This window comes from Lissotriton vulgaris, chromosome 6 (genome assembly GCF_964263255.1).
Source record: "Lissotriton vulgaris chromosome 6, aLisVul1.2, whole genome shotgun sequence".
In the NCBI taxonomy this organism is placed as follows: Eukaryota; Metazoa; Chordata; class Amphibia; order Caudata; family Salamandridae; genus Lissotriton; species Lissotriton vulgaris.
The window spans coordinates 1126604762-1126621154 of record NC_141694.1 but is presented as its reverse complement, the minus strand read 5'-3'; the positions used below and the strand labels follow the sequence as shown (position 1 = coordinate 1126621154).

Genomic DNA, 16393 nt, shown 5'->3' with positions numbered 1-16393 from the left:
GTTGACAGGCAGATCAGATTAAACGATGGTAAACTGTGGTATTTAAAAGGGATGACAAGTTGGGACCTACAGTACAAGCTCAACAATGACTGCACAACTGTTCTGTTGTTTGGGGGGGGGGTCACAGTGGGGGGGGGGGTTTCACAGGGGGGTGTCACAGGGAGAGGGGTCGCGCTGGGGTGTGGGTCCAAGGGAGAATAAAATGTATAAAACTCTGCTCCCGGTCCGCTTTGGTCTTTGTGAGCTGCGTGGCGCAGAGATACCCATCCCGGGTCCCACACTATATTTATCAATGTACGGACCACTTCAAATTTGGCAAACTTCTTAAAACAGCGTTGTTTGTGACCTATTAGCTCGTTGGCTTGCTGTGAGCTGCGTGGCGCAGAGATATCCCTCCCAGGCTGATTAAGCATAAATTAAACGAACATAACAAGGGGCCTGTCCGTCTGGAAGATCGAGAAACACAACGTGGTGGGTATGAAGCACATAACTCCAGTTTCTAGGAGGGGATGCATTTTCGTCAAGTGAGTTTTGCGAAGAAGTAAAGGGACAAGTTTGTAATACCAGCATAAACAGGATTTTATTTTATTTGCTGCGGTCTACATGCGGTTCTACGTCACTCGTGCCCAGGAAATGAAAATATAAATGTATGTACATTTTGGAAATTCCTAACCCATGCAAACTAGAAGGACATTGAAAGGTATTGCTAGAGGTAAAACAGCCAATGAACCAATCCAATGGCTTCAGCCAGTGGACATACCCTACCCAGCCCTGCCTGCACTTCCCTCCCCACACACCCGCTTGAAAGACATCGCGGCGCTTACATAAGGAAAATATGTCGTTGAAACTGGAACCTTCCCGCCGGGTGCGTTTCACTGCGACGATGTCTGTCGTTTAGGAATGCTGCTGTTTGTGTGATACAAGCAACCAGCACGAAACGAGCATTAGCTGAGGTCAGAGCGTTCCCAGAGCAGAGACGCTGTGCCCCCCACATCCTGGCTGCCTGCCAAGCAGGCGGGATGAAGGCTGGCTGCAGCCCTGCGCTCCTCAGAGCCCGCCTGCTTGGTGGTGGTGCCAGGGGGTGAGGGGTCACCACACATCATCCTCACCTCCCACCGTGACTGGTGTGTGCCACGCACTGTCTGTACCCACCTCTGCAGCGCACCACACCACGTCACACCCACCGATCCTTGGTAGTCGTGTGTGCCATGTGATGTGTGCTGCTCGCTGCCTCCGCGAGCCCCACATCACGCATCACCCACCGGTCCTTGGAAGGCCTAGGCGCATAATTACACACTGTTCTGCACATACACATTTGATAAACATTATATAAAATACACAATCCCTTGCTTTATTACCGCAAACCACTACTGTAACACGAGAGCGAGACTCTTACTTTCAATTTTTTTCGGAGGATCATCACTATATTCTCTCTAGTCTACACTGACTAGACGTCGACAGACACACACGAGTAACTTTAAGTCCACGACGAGCAGCAGGCACCAGCAGACTGTCCGGTGTGTCCCCAGACTATGGAGCAGCCAGACAGACAGCGTGCATCCCGAAATGGCCAATCACTGCATGGCTTCACTTGAAGTCACACAGTGATTGGCCATAGAAAGTGCGGCTGCAGCAGTGTGCCACCAGCCACACGGACTAACCAATCCTGGCACTGCATGCAGCGCCAGGATTGGCTAAAAGGCACACTGGGTACTCGCCCTGGGGCCTTTGTAAAACCCGGCCCGGCTGAAGCAGCACCCCCGGCCCCTTCGGACCCACTCTCTATGCTGAACTTCACTAGTTGTTTGTCGCGCATGCTCGGGCAAGTCAAAGCCCAAAAATCCTCATGCGCACAGTGCTGCTGGCCTGCTGCAGACTGTCACTCAAGCTGCAGCAGACCAGCAGCCCCGCCCCCACCCCCTGCGCACTCCGGACCGCCGCATAACATGATTATCATCACCTGAGGCTGTCGTGTCCCGCGCTGCGGCGCTAATTTGTGAATGTTTATAATACAGTAATAGCTTGCCACGGTGCGTCCAGGCTTAGTGGGGCTACACCCCTACGCCCCAATGGAAGCACCGCGGCTGATAAGGTCCCTTGTAAACATTAGATCCTCTAACAGCCACATTTTAGCCCATAAAAACAGAAGTTGGCAGGGTATGCTCAGACGTGAGTCCCTTGCTCACTTTGCCACTGGATTCAAGCAAGCTGGGCTGAAGACGGCTGTAATGCCAGAAACCGGTCCTCGGAAGCTTGTTTCCGGTCCAGGGAAGGCATGGCTTGGCAGTTCGGGCTGGACTGTTCCCATGAGGAACAGGGTCAGACTGATATGCATATGGCCATGTCTGAACTGGGGTGGCAGAGTGGGCTAAAGAACGGTGATGGATTAAACCCAGATCTGTTGACTGGGTGTGAGTGTTTGATTGGTTCAGATGCTCCGTCCATCATCACCCCCTTTTGTACCGCTTTGTTCGCCATAAATTGGCAGGGTATGCTCAGACGTGAGTCCCTTGCTCACTTTGCCACTGGATTCAAGCAAGCCGGGCTGAAGACGGCTGTAATGCCAGAAACCAGTCCTTGGAAGCTTGTTTCCGGTCCAGGGAAGGCATGGCTTGGCAGTTCGGGCTGGACTGTTCCCATGAGGCACAGTGTCAGACTGATTTGCATATAGCCATGTCTGAACTGGGGTGGCAGAGTGGGCTAAAGAACGGTGATGGATTAAACCCAGATCTGTTGACTGGGTGTTGGTGTTTGATTGGTTCTGATGCTCCGTCCATCACCACCCCCTTTTGTACCGCTTTGTTCGCCAGAAGTTGGCAGGGTATGCTCAGACGCGAGTCCCTTGCTCACTTTGCCACTGGATTCAAGTAAGCCGGGCTGAAGACGGCTGTAATGCCAGAAACCGGTCCTCGGAAGCTTGTTTCCGGTCCAGGGAAGGCATGGCTTGGCAGTTAGGGCTGGACTGTTCCCATGAGGCACAGTGTCAGACTGATTTGCATATAGCCATGTCTGAACTGGGGTGGCAGATTGGGCTAAAGAACGGTGATGGATTAAACCCAGATCTGTTGACTGGATGTGAGTGTTTGATTGGTTCAGATGCTCCGTCCATCACCACCCCCTTTTGTACCGCATAAAAACAGAAGGGCAGTATCGATTTGATCCTGTAAAAATTTCAGTCCCACCCATAATGGAAAAGAGTGTGGGGGCACTATTAGGGGTCATCAATAGCCTTTTAATACATTTATTTTCCACAACCTGTAGGTGGCGGCTTTTGTGGTAACCCCAAACTCCTGCCCCATAGGGTGCGACAGATAGACATTTAGCTTTATATAGGGTAATCAGCTCTGCCACCGGTTTGTGACCTAGTTTACAGGCAAGGAAAAATAGCCCCTCCGCAGCCCGGCTGATATGTTGCACCCTGGCGGTGATTAGAGGGCCTCAATTCATAATAGCATTCAAATGATTTCCCAGGTATGTAAAATGAGTCAGCATATCTATATTCTTTCCCCTTACAACAAACTTTCTTGTTTTAGTCGATTTGGGGCCACACAAAATAATAGAAGATTTAATAAAATTGACTTTTAAGTCAAGAGCCGACATAAAATCTGTAAAAGCATTGAGTGACTTATGAAGGCTGTTTGCTGTCAAAGCCATTAGCAGTGTCGTTCGCATATGATAATAGCGGGACCGGGTTGCCACTTATTGGGGGAAAGTCTATTTCCTTGTCTATTAAAAATGCCTTAAGACCATTGCTATAAATAAAAAAAGAGGAATGGAGCTAAAATACACCCCTGCCATACACCTTTATATGGGCTCCAAATGGATTTCCCCATTTGTGGATCGATATCAGAGTTATAGAACAATGTGTTCCAAGCTAAGAAAAGTTAATTTCTAGTAATCCTAGTGCTTCGCCATGGATACTGTTGTGAATTCATAAAATGAATAATTTAATCCCACCTGTGAGGTCACATAAAACATTTTTTTCAAACTTTTTTATGGTTTAGGGTCCAATCCAATAAACTGAAATTATTACCAAGAAGAAGGCACCATTTCGTGACATCTTTTTCAACCGATTAACCAAAATAAAATATTAGATAGTTCATTTGGTTGAAAACAACTGAAACATGTACTTACAGTCAAAAAAGGAAAGAATGCCCCACTGTTAGAGATACACATAAGAAGGTAAGTTCCCGCTCCTTTAAGAACCTTGGAACACTTTACTATCCCATCAGGTTCCGCAGAGTGTCACTTAGAAAGTTTATTTTTTTCTACTCTATGACGTAGATCAGTAGTTCTTAACCTTTTGACTTCTGGGGATCCCCACATAATCTTTACTGAAATCCAGGGACCCCCACTAAAGCATTATTGGAATCTGGGGACCCCCAATGAGTCATTACTGTAGGCCTAGAAGCCCGGCTTTTACAATTTCAAAGATTCGAGCCTCAACACAATACATACAAACACAGAAACAAGTATTTATCAAACAAATACACCAATAATTAAATATCATATTTAATTCACAAATATTTTTTTAATCCAAATTTTCAATTAATTGGGAAGATTGATAAAGTTCTGAATTCAAATTGACCATCCACCCATGGTTCATATTATACTCTGTTTAATGCATTTTGACTGCTCCCATGAATCAATCTTAGAACATCAACCTAATTTTTTGTCTCCAATTACAAATGCTTTAACATTTACGGAACCTTTTAAAATGTTCAATTATTTTACTTTTTTCTTATCAATTTCTTATACACTTTATTAATCTGTTAATCCCTGTAGGCAGTATTGTGCTTGCCTTTCAACAAGATACACTGAGCAGTTTTTTTCCAATAGGGTCTGACAAATGTGTTACTTCATACTTCTGCACAAATGTTGTAGGATCACTTACTTCACCAAGGAAGCTTTGCGACAAAGCTTGTCAGCACCTCTATAATAATTTACCAGCTGTAAAATTCCAGGTTCATGACCTGCAAGAAAAAACACGAAGAAAGTCATTGCATTAATAATTCGGGACACCTGACAAATTTCAAAGCACCTATCAACCCATAACTTGAGACCCATAAGAATCAGTTTCTGCAGTCGGCGACTATTTTAGATCTCAAAGGACACATAAGATCCAATCGATCAGGGGAATAGAGTAACATTGTACCTACTTAATAGGGACAAGTTACTTACCTGTAACACTTTGAGAATTCGTAGTCACACTGTTCTAGAATGCTAGAAAATACTGCATAAAGTCAAGAGTTAATTCACACAACAGGTAAGGGGTAGGAGGAATTAGTCCCGCTTCGACCTCCTGCAATAACTATATTCCCAGAACATAGAAGAGGGACCGTGTACTCACAAGTGCTGTGATGAAAGATGGCGGAAAACACACAAGGATGTAAAATCTGCCCTAACACACAGCGAACTGTGTCAGGCGTCATCATAGGGCTGCTAACACACCTCACCGCAAACCAACGCAGGAGGTGGAGCAATAGGGAGGGGGAAGACAATATAACACGTAGGTAAAAATAGAATGGGATCACAACATTGGTCTGAGTGCTGTGACAGGGGCTGGAGGCGTGGGAATGTTCTCGAAAGTGCGAATGGCTAGTTTGGCGGCCCACACTTAGGAGTGAGCAAACCACTCCTACCCTGTCCTGCTCCATTAGCAGAGAAGCCCCGCCCACACGCAAAGGAAACATTAAATTGCAATAACTAAAAGTTATTACAATTTTATGTTTTGCTTCTCACACTACGAGAAAGCAGTAGGGCAACGCTCCTCTGTCTTAGCAGAGGAGCTACCACTGTTTGGTTGAATTATCAGAATCTACCCATCACTATGGCGCCTGCCCAAGACATACAACATATATTGTAAGCAACACTGTGCTTCTAGATGATTGTGAGCATACTAAAATTAACATCTGTGAAAAACACTACTGGGTATGAAAGCGTATGGGTGAGTGCCACACTGACAGCTGAGAGCAAACACAGAAGTGATTTGTAGGAGGAAACCTTTCGTGTCTCATCCAATAAATAGATTAAATACTTTATTCACTTGCTACTTACTATAAACCTGCTTATGACTATGTAATAGCACAAGCTCATGAGCTGAACTTCAGCAGAAAACCAAGTTTAATAATTCCATGCAACAGGGTGGAAAGTCCCTCATGTCCACTCAGTGTGACAACCCACTCTTCAAGTTATCATTCTGGCTCTCCTGCATGATCTTCTTGTGCAACTGTAGTGCTATCTCCTCTTGTTCATGTACACCCATGATGCCCTCCCCTCTGCAAAAATGTATTTATAAAGACAAATGCATGTGTCTGATTTTGAATTCACATCATTGAATGGAACTTGGAATCTCTCTGATACTCAAAGGAGCATGACAACGCCAATTCCAAAAAGTCAGCCAGCTACCTAACCTCAATTTACAAAAGACAATGGTCCCTATATGTGGACAGGATAGCAAAAAATAATAATCATACACCTAATAATAGGTATGTTTTTTTGTCCAGCCGGACAAGAATTTTATTTTAAATGATCAAGTTCATAGAGAGAGTTTTAAGACCAAGATAACAAGTGGGCACAGCCGTGACCCACAACATTTAAGACAAAACAACAAAGAAATGGCCAAAAAGGCAAAGCGAAAATCTGTCTGTATACTATTGTTCAGTGCTACAGACTCAATCTCTTAAACATAACCATACCATTGCGTCAACAATCTAGCATTCATCATATTGCATATGGGGTTTTTTGTCGACGACGTTTCGATGCCTTTTTAAATTATGACATCATCATCAGGACAAGAATTATCAGCATTATGGTTTTGTTCAACAATTATTAACACAATGCCTATTATCGCATTACTTTACATGAAGGAAATGGGAGGCAAGGGGGAAGGAAAAACAGAAATTGTATATAAGTATCAGCATGTAAGGAACAATTTAAAAAAAACATGAGTGACATGAGAATTGCGGCGAGTGAAAAACCATGCATATAGCTGAGTGGAGTCGATAATCGGCGAGTGAAGGGGAGTTCCAGGTCTCTATTAAGATCAATAGCCAGTGAGGGTGGAAAATACTAGTCACGATTACCCGATCGTTTCGGTGATGAAAAGGCTAAGTCGTGAATGGCGTGAAAAATTACTGTGGCTAAGTTCATGGAAGTGTCAATAATCACGGGCGATTCCCATCGGACTCCCGTATTAGCCACAGTGCTCCTGCCAATACAAATTGAGCCATCGCGCTCCTGGCGTTTCCATACAACCTTGATGGAAGCCCCGGAATTGTTTTGAAAGAATGCCATTAGCCCCGCGGTTTCTCCTCAATAACCCAGAACGAGACAACCAGCAAGTAAACCGACATTAATGTGATAATAGGCATTGTGTTAATAATTGTGGAACAAAACAATAATGCTGATAATTCTTGTCCTGATGATGATGTCATAATTTAAAAAGGCATCGAAACGTCGTCGACAAAAAAACCCATATGCAATATGATGAATGCTATATTGTTTGACGCAATGGTATGGTTATGTTTAAGAGATTGAGTCTGTAGCACTGAACAATAGTATACAGACAGATTTTCGCTTTGCCTTTTTGGCCATTTCTTTGTTGTTTTGTCTTAAATGTTGTGGGTCACGGCTGTGCCCACTTGTTATCTTGGTCTTAAAACTCTCTATGAACTTGATCATTTAAAATAAAATTCTTGTCCGGCTGGACAAAGAAACATACTACTTATTAGGTGTATGATTATTATTTTTTGCTATCCTGTCCCTATATAGGGACCATTGTCTTTTGAAAATTGATACTGCCCAAGGTCCCTATGATATACCTTTTGGGTTCCCTTGTTCTTGTGAAAAAATAGCGACTTAACCTCAGCAGTGCCAGAACAATGACCATGACCAAGGACATGGATAAGATTGCACATCTTACATAAACAGATAAGATCCCTGCCAATCCCAAAAGGCCCCCAGAATCGCCTGATTGGACGGACAAAGCACCCGATTCAGAGTCCAGCAGGCCGATCAATGGATATGGAGTCTGCCTTAATTCAAGTGCATTATATCCTAATGATTAGAGTACAACATTTAATTTAAAAAGTACGCCAAATCTCAAATATGAACACACTAAATTAGTGAGCCTGGAAATACTTACAAAGGCACTCAAATCCTAAGAATTCAGAACATCTTATCAACAAAACAAAAAACAACCACTGGTAAAGCCAATATGTGTGGCTTGTATTTTGAATCTTGATTAAAACATTAAGCTGACTTCCCTGAAATAAGCACACAAAAAATGTTGTTTTCTGTAGATTGCATCTACGAGACATAACATTTAATGGGTGATGAGTTAGTGCACTAAGATGTAAACTAGTCTCACATGCACTGAAAGGCAAGCACTTCACAGAAGGCGGAAAGATACACCTCCTACTGATTATCTTGAGGTGATAAAGATAACTACTCCACTATGTGGTCCCAAAACTCACTCTATTATCATTGTAAAGAATTGTCAACAATGCGTAACCAACAGATGTAATGCCAAGACAGACCTAATAATTAAACCCTCCTTGTGTGCCCTCTTCCAAGTTTCCTTCAGCTACTGAAAGGAAGCGGGTGTAAAAGATTGGACTAAATTTCTCTATATATGGAATCACAAAATAGAAATGTTGCTAACTCTGGGGGAAACAAATTGTAGATAGTGGTACAATCAAGAAGGGAAAGGATGTGCTAATACCTTAACTGCAAGGCCCTCTGTAAAGAGAAGGCTATTTGTGTGAGCCAAAGATCCACTGAAACACATGCTCTGCATGAATAGAATGTCATTGACATGTAAAAGGCTGCTGCTCCTAAGCAACTCAAAAATATGTTTAAATGCACTTATAACATCTAAAGTAGGCACCGACTGAAAAGATAGGTATGGATACTGTTTGCTGGAATAAAGACCAGCTCTCAGGGGGTGTTACTGCCACACTAACTGCTTTGCGACAGAAGGAGATTACAGCAGCAGGCGATCTTTGCAGGATTAGACAGAAACCCATTTGGTACTAACTTAATTTGCTCTTCTCTGTGTATAAGCAGGTCTGATTTCTGTGAGTCACCAATCATATTCTGCTGCCGCTGAAATGGAAAGGGCTAATATTTCTCTAGGCTTCTGATAGACCACTAATTTTTGCATATTTTCCAGCCTTTTATAGCGCAAAACTGTATCTATGAAGGTCAGCATGAACTGGGGTTAGACCCGATAAAGGATATGGGAAGGATGTAACGCTTCTCACATGGCTAACCTTATCCCGGTTTGCCTTGTCTGATCAGACAATGATGAGCTTTAGACCCGAATGGGTCTACTGTTCTTGCCCAGTGGGGAACTATCCTCATTTGCCATTAGCAGTGGATAGTATACTACCAGAATATAGTATTTTCGCTGTATTTAAATGAAAATACATATACTATACATTTACTACACTTAATTCTACATATAAGAACCGAGAAAATATGTATATAATTTTCAAGGTATATAAAAGTGGGGTTAACCATAGTAAATCTGCACTTACCTACATATACCTACATTAACAATAGTGTTAGTCGATTTTTTGTCGGTCAATATTTGTTACCTCAATATTCAGATGTGACCCACAAAGCACCACTGCTTTCCTGTTTCTTTCACACAGTACAGAGCAATAAGATCAGCAGCACAACCAGGAAATAGCAGACGACTTCACGGCTTCCTACTCAACATAGTGCAGGGTATGCCACCATTATTTTCCTTATGTTCTAGGAATTTCCTCACGACAGGGTTATTTTCTTCGACAATGTTGTCCCAGACCAGCACTGATTAGTCTATTAAACTCAGAGAGAGCCATAACTGTCAGATAAACAGGACTTGCAGCTTTTTGCATTTTCCTTTTGTAGCAAGTTACAGAATGTACCTTAAATTTTACCGACTAAGGGTGAAGCTTCCAATTATTATGATATTTCCACTCCCAAAATGATTAACAGAGATTACTTACAGTGCTTCGTTAAAACTAGGTGTTTGATACCAACTGTATTATGGAATCCATGCGTGCAGAACTTCCAGCAGGGAAAAATTTCTGAATAAAGACATTTAACACTTATCTACACTTGAACTCTATTTTTGGTTTATCCAATGAAAAAAGATTTCCTCTGCGCGGAATATGACTTCTGCATTAATTATAGGGGTGTTTCCTTCCAATTCCAACAAAGAAATCACACATACACCTGCCCTTTATAAAAGAAAATGTACCTGGGTTTCGAAGATGAGAAACTACATTCAAGGGAGGCATGTTTGTTCACAAGCTTTTGTCCACTCGTACATATAGGAAAACCCTAAAAAAATGCAGATTTATGCAAATAATAACAGTGCCATGTGGAAGACATACATGTATGTGTGCTACATGTGCACCCATACACAATTCAGGGGTGCAACAGGGTGTCAAAATGACACCCTGCCACCCTTCAATGTTTCCCCCCTTTTACTGAATCGGTATTTACCGATTCGGTAATTCCCCTTCATTCCTATGGGCTGGCAAATAGGAATGAATGGGGAATACTGAATCGGTAAATACCGATTCGGTATTTACCAAACTTTACAGATTCGGAAAAATTTACAGATTGGATACCTACATAGCATTTACCGATTCTAAAATACCGATTATGTATAATTCGGTATTTTAGAATCGGTAAATGCTGATGATCTACATCTGGCCCTCAATGATTTGTGCAAAAATGCAAAAGGTGCTCTCACTGAAGACTTAAAACTTAAGGAGAGGTCACTGATCACCAAAACAAGAAGTTAAGAGTATGCTAGCGCAATCAAGGCCAGTAAAGCTCAGTCGGAAGTAGGCACTTGGGATGCTTTCTTAGAGACAGTCAGAGGTAAAGACAGCAGGCGTTTTTGGCATCTGGTGCTCCAGAATGGGCGTAGATACCTATCCCAACCAGACTGCCACATCCCCCTAAATGAGTGGTTTATGCACTTCCTGGACCTTTATGGCAAGATAAACCTGATGAATGTAATGCCTGATCAGCCGCCAACATACACTCATAAGACTCAGAAAAAAGAGCAAATGGAGCTTTCTCTGAAAGAAACTATTGATGACATACAGGCCCAGAATCCTGGAGAAAAGGACCCGGCCGGGACAAAATACCTGTTGATCTTTATTGCAGGGAACAACAGATTTGGGGTCCCTAGATAAATTCTTTGACAGCATGAGCCCGGATACTAAGCTTTTGGAAAGGAACTATAGTAATTCTGATTCATAAAATGGGAGAGAGAGATCAAACCTAGGAAACTACAGACCCAGAAGTCTAATTGATAATATTCTTAAAGTGTTCAGCACACAAATATTAACTAGACTTTGGGACTGGATTTCTCAATCCTACAGGCAGGATTCAGACAAAAAGTTAGCACAGTGAGCCAAAATACACGGTTCCAAATTATCAAGTGGAGGATATTATCTTTTGCATTGTGGATCTCTAATCCATATTTGACCTAGTCCTGATGCCCAAGCAATGGGAGAATCTGCTTAGGATCGGGGTGCCAAGGGGTTTGTTGACCTTAATGCAGGAGCTGTACACCAATAACTTAGCAAGAGTATGGTGGGGGCCCTCAGGAGAATTGACAGAAATTCAACTTTTTAAAGGATCCAATGGCTGCAATTTACACGCCCACAGAAGAGGCATTCGGCTTACAAAGCCCAATAAAACCAATAACTTGATAACTCCCAAAAAATCAGGAGAAACAAGCCCTTCACATTTGGAATTGCAAATAAAACAACACTACAACAACAACAAACAAGTAGAAACGGCCATGAATAAGTGTAGGAGTAGTTGGTTAAGAGAAAACATCAATCAAAAGATGGTTGATAAAAACAACAGCGCAGATACATCAATCATCGACTACGAAAGAAAAAAGGAATGAAGTAGAAAGTGGAAAAAGTCAAATAAAAAAAAGGAGATTTAGGCAAAACCGAAATCCAAGACAGTTCTCAAAAGATAGAGTGGTCAAGACCCTTTTCAATCTCAGAGGAAAAAGAACTTATTGAAGCTCTAGAACTTAAAACACAAATTTACAGGCAAATAGGCAAGGGAATATCACAGAAGCCGACCAGTTACAAACAAGCATTTTCAATGCAATAGGTTTCGCATTTGCGAGTGTTAAAGCTATTGGCATTGAAAATGACAATGCCTTTTATTTATGTGTTTTTAAAAGGAACACATATATAAAAGGCATTGGTGTTTTTAATGCCAAGAGCTCAAACTCTCGCAAATGCGAGACCACTATAATGGTGGCCACACCCCTTTTTTTAGACGCTGCTCGCATATTCAGGTTACCGTGAGCAGCGTCTAAACAAAGGGGCGTGGCCACCATCATAGTAAAAGCGCATATGGTGCTTTCAACCAAAGTTTAAAAAAAATAGAAGTCATTTCAAAAGCTCTGTAGTGCGGCCTGCGCTGGTAATTAAATAATTTAATAGGCGCAACCGCTAAAGTGAATGCAGACCGCATTGTATATTAAATAATTAAATAAGCATGGTCGCTATACAGCTGACCGCACTGTAATTTGAATAAAAATATATTACTATTTAAAACAAAGTGGGCGGGGGCTCTGATGCCGGTACGGGTGCGCCGATGCAGTGGGTAGAATAGGGGAAGAGCATTAAAGAAAATAGTGCTCACCAACTTATAAAGCAGACCGTGTAACAACCAAAGTAAAAAGGGCTAGTCCTTGTTGGAGGTTACAATGAAGACAAGGTGGTACTAAGGAGGGACTAACAAACCTATGTACGAATCAGAAACCAGCATTTACAAAGGGCAATGACATAAGCCAATGACAAATATGGGCGGAGAGTGGGCGGGCTTTAAGAGCATACTCCAATACAGCATGCCTCTCAGAGCGAGCACCACATTCGCGCTGCCCTTAGGCTTGACCTAAAAAGGACACATTCTCTGGGGTTGGGCCCAGGATCCACTCTTTGCCCCATGGTCCTCTGAAAGGGGTTCTGACAATCAATATAAAATACAAGCATTGAAAATGCAATAGGTCTCGTCTTTAAGTTAAAGCCATTTACTTTGCTAAATAATACCATTAGCAAAGCAAATGGCTTTAACTTAATCAAAGGCGAGCCCTATTGCATTTTTAATGCTTGTTTTACATAAAATCATGGCAGTCGCATGCCTTTCTCCCGTCCATAATTTCACCCAAACCAAAGTGCCGGCAGCATCGCTCCCAGCAACATCGTAAAATAACCATGTGATGTTTTTTTTACGCTGCTGCTGAGAGCGATGCCGCTGACTCTTTGCTTTGAGTGAATCATGGAGAGCAGCAGCAGGCATTAGCAGCGGCAGAACGAGCTGGAAGAAGGAGCAGCGAGGCAGGGTTGACACCCGGGCGCAGAGGCAGAGGCAGCAGCAGAGCAGCAACAGCTAGGCCAGTTCTGGGGTTTCAGTGCTTTGAAAGTTTAAGCTATTAGCATTGTAAACGGCAATGCCTTACTTTTAGGTTTCAAAAATCAAAACATAAATAAAAGGCATTGTCATTTACAGGTACCAATAGCTCAAACTCACGTAAATAACAGACCTATTGCATTGCAAATGCTTGTTTATTAAGGAACTGAGAGTCTAGGAGTTTGATCAGAAACACAGGAAGTAGAGCGGCTGCCGAGAATCGAAACAGTTTTTTACTTCCAAAGTCAGCAGCTTTGGCCGCAGGCGGGCCACATCCCCTCTAGGACTACGGGTTGATAGCTTGAGCACAGTTATTCATAGAGGGCTGTTTTTATAATGATTTTTATACTGGAAAATAAACGTTCGTACATCATAAGAGATATCTGCTTCAGGTCAGACCAATCGTATCGGTTCTACCATGGTCGCACCACTTGTTAGTTTCAGGAACACGGCATAGAAGGAAGTGGTCTTAAGGCCAGAGCTGCCGTCTTTGAAGCTAGAAAATTGCCAAAGCTGAGAGACTGATTCAATACAACTCACTTATAACAAGGCATACATGAAAAAATAGCATGGACGCTGGCTTCTTTAATTGCACCTTTTTTGCTTTTAATTTGTTCAAGAATTAGTTTTTGTTATTTTTCTTTTGTGCACGGAAATACAAAAACATGAAAAAATATATATACAATTATATACAAACATGTAACAAACAATTAGGTATGTACAATGATTCAGACAACCTCGCAAACAACACATTCATGGCCAACCATTCATCCTATGCCGCATTCATACTGGTCCCAGTGTCAAAGAAAACTTTTTAATGTAAACGAAAAAATCTCAGTTGTTGTGTTTCTACGGTGTTTGCAGTTTGTTAATTAGGGTTTGGAAAGAAGTCAAAAAGATCGTAGTGCATTGACAAATCAATTCCAGTGTTAATTCACACAGAAGACACGGGACCGGGTCGGTCGACGCGTTTCGAACCCTGTGAGTGCCAGGGTTCTCCTCAGGACCAAAAAGTAACTCTCTACTGTTGGGTCATGGCTCCAACCGTGAGTGAAATCAGGGATGTTCCAATATGGTGGAGCGAAGGGTACTGAGATGCAGCGAGTGCTTGTTGCAAGTGGTTTCTTTGGGCGAGTGCGATCCGTCCGTTTGATTGATTTGTAGTTCCTGCGTGGAGTACGGCCACGCGGTTTTTTGGCGCCCAAATCAATCAAACGGACGGATCGCACTCGCCCAAAGAAACCACTTGCAACAAGCACTCGCTGCAGCTCAGTACCCTTCGCTCCACCATATTGGAACATCCCTGATTTCACTCACGGTTGGAGCCATGACCCAACAGTAGAGAGTTACTTTTTGGTCCTGAGGAGAACCCTGGCACTCACAGGGTTCGAAACGCGTCGACCGACCCGGTCCCTTGTCTTCTGTGTGAATTAACACTGGAATTGATTTGTCAATGCACTACGATCTTTTTGACTTCTTTCCAAACCCTAATTAACAAACTGAAAAAACTGTAGAAACACAACTGAGATTTTTTCGTTTACATTAAAAAGTTTTCTTTGACACTGGGACCAGTATGAATGCGGCATAGGATGAATGGTTGGCCATGAATGTGTTGTTTGCGAGGTTGTCTGAATCATTGTACATACCTAATTGTTTGTTACATGTTTGTATATAATTGTATATATATTTTTTCATGTTTTTGTATTTCCGTGCACAAAAGAAAAATAACAAAAACTAATTCTTGAACAAATTAAAAGCAAAAAAGGTGCAATTAAAAAAGCCAGCGTCCATGCTATTTTTTCATGTATGCCTTGTTATAAGTGAGTTGTATAGAATCAGTCTCTCAGCTTTGGCAATTGTGTCGTTTCGTTAAGGTTCACTTTGGCTCAGCCTGCTGAGTTTAGGAGTCAAAACCCTTCCTTGTTTTTTGTCTTTGAAGCTAGGGAACCAAGTTCGAACCTCAGAGTCGGCTCAGCAACTGTGATTCTGGCATATCAATCTCCCCGTGCCTACCAAAAATGATTCTGTAATGTGAATGGTGCTCATGTGCGCTCCAATACCTTCGGGTCGAGGTTGCGCTACATAAATTTACATAACAAATAAAAGGTCAGAGCTGGCGATGTTGGAACTGGAAAGTCAGATTGGAGTCTCTTAGTGGCAAAATATATATAATTGCGATTATAACTGGTGCGAATGGAAAGTGCTCCAAAATCTTCGTTAGGGTATAAAACTGCAAAAGGAAAACGTGCCGCCATCAGCGCTCTCTGAACCTGCAGCTAATATAAATATAGTGGGCGCATGCGCATCCCGCGAACGCGCGAGGAGGTCGCTGTAGGAAGGTGGGCACGCGCTCGCGGCCTGCCAATCGTCGCGCGGAAGCTCAATGCAGCGGAGTGGTTGGCGAAGAACTGCAGGCGTTCAATCAATCAGGGCAGAAAAAGACAGGGGGTGTAGACCTGACCACCCTCTTCCTGCTAGACAGCAAGCCCTGCTCCTGCAAGGGGATGAGCCCCACTGGGGAGGGGGCGAAACTCTGAACAGGAACTGCACAAACTAGAGTAATGTAAGAGCTGGCTGTCCCATCTGCCTTTGCTCCTGGTGCTGCCATCGCTTGGAGCAGGAGGACCCACTGCCACAACATAGTGGGAGGTGGTCCAGCTTCTGTAACTTGTAGTAGGGCATGCTATTATCCCCATGAGGGGCGCATACCTCTCTGCTCCAAATAGTAGGGGGTTCTGACGCCACCAGACAGCGGGCTCCCACAGCTGTTACCATTAGGATCACTATGGCAAGCACCCTTGGGGCCACCACCAGCTGCTTGTGCTACCAGGGACAGTCATTTTACCATCCTGCAGTGGCGAAGCGTGGACAAAATTCAGAAACTCCTGCGACTACCACTAAGCGGCTGCCTTGTGACTTCACTGGCGCTCGCGTTATG

The 16393-nt window shown here is 43.1% G+C and overlaps 1 protein-coding gene across 1 annotated transcript in view; it reads right to left on the bottom strand.

Moving 5' to 3' along the window:
• TTL (tubulin tyrosine ligase) overlaps nucleotides 1-16393 on the bottom strand; it is a 192177-nt gene that overhangs the window by 105592 nt on the left and 70192 nt on the right. The window contains exon 2 of the mRNA XM_086927220.1: nucleotides 4895-4973. Within this exon, the coding sequence (XP_086783346.1) occupies nucleotides 4895-4973 (79 nt within the window). The remainder of the gene's footprint in view (nucleotides 1-4894; nucleotides 4974-16393) is intronic.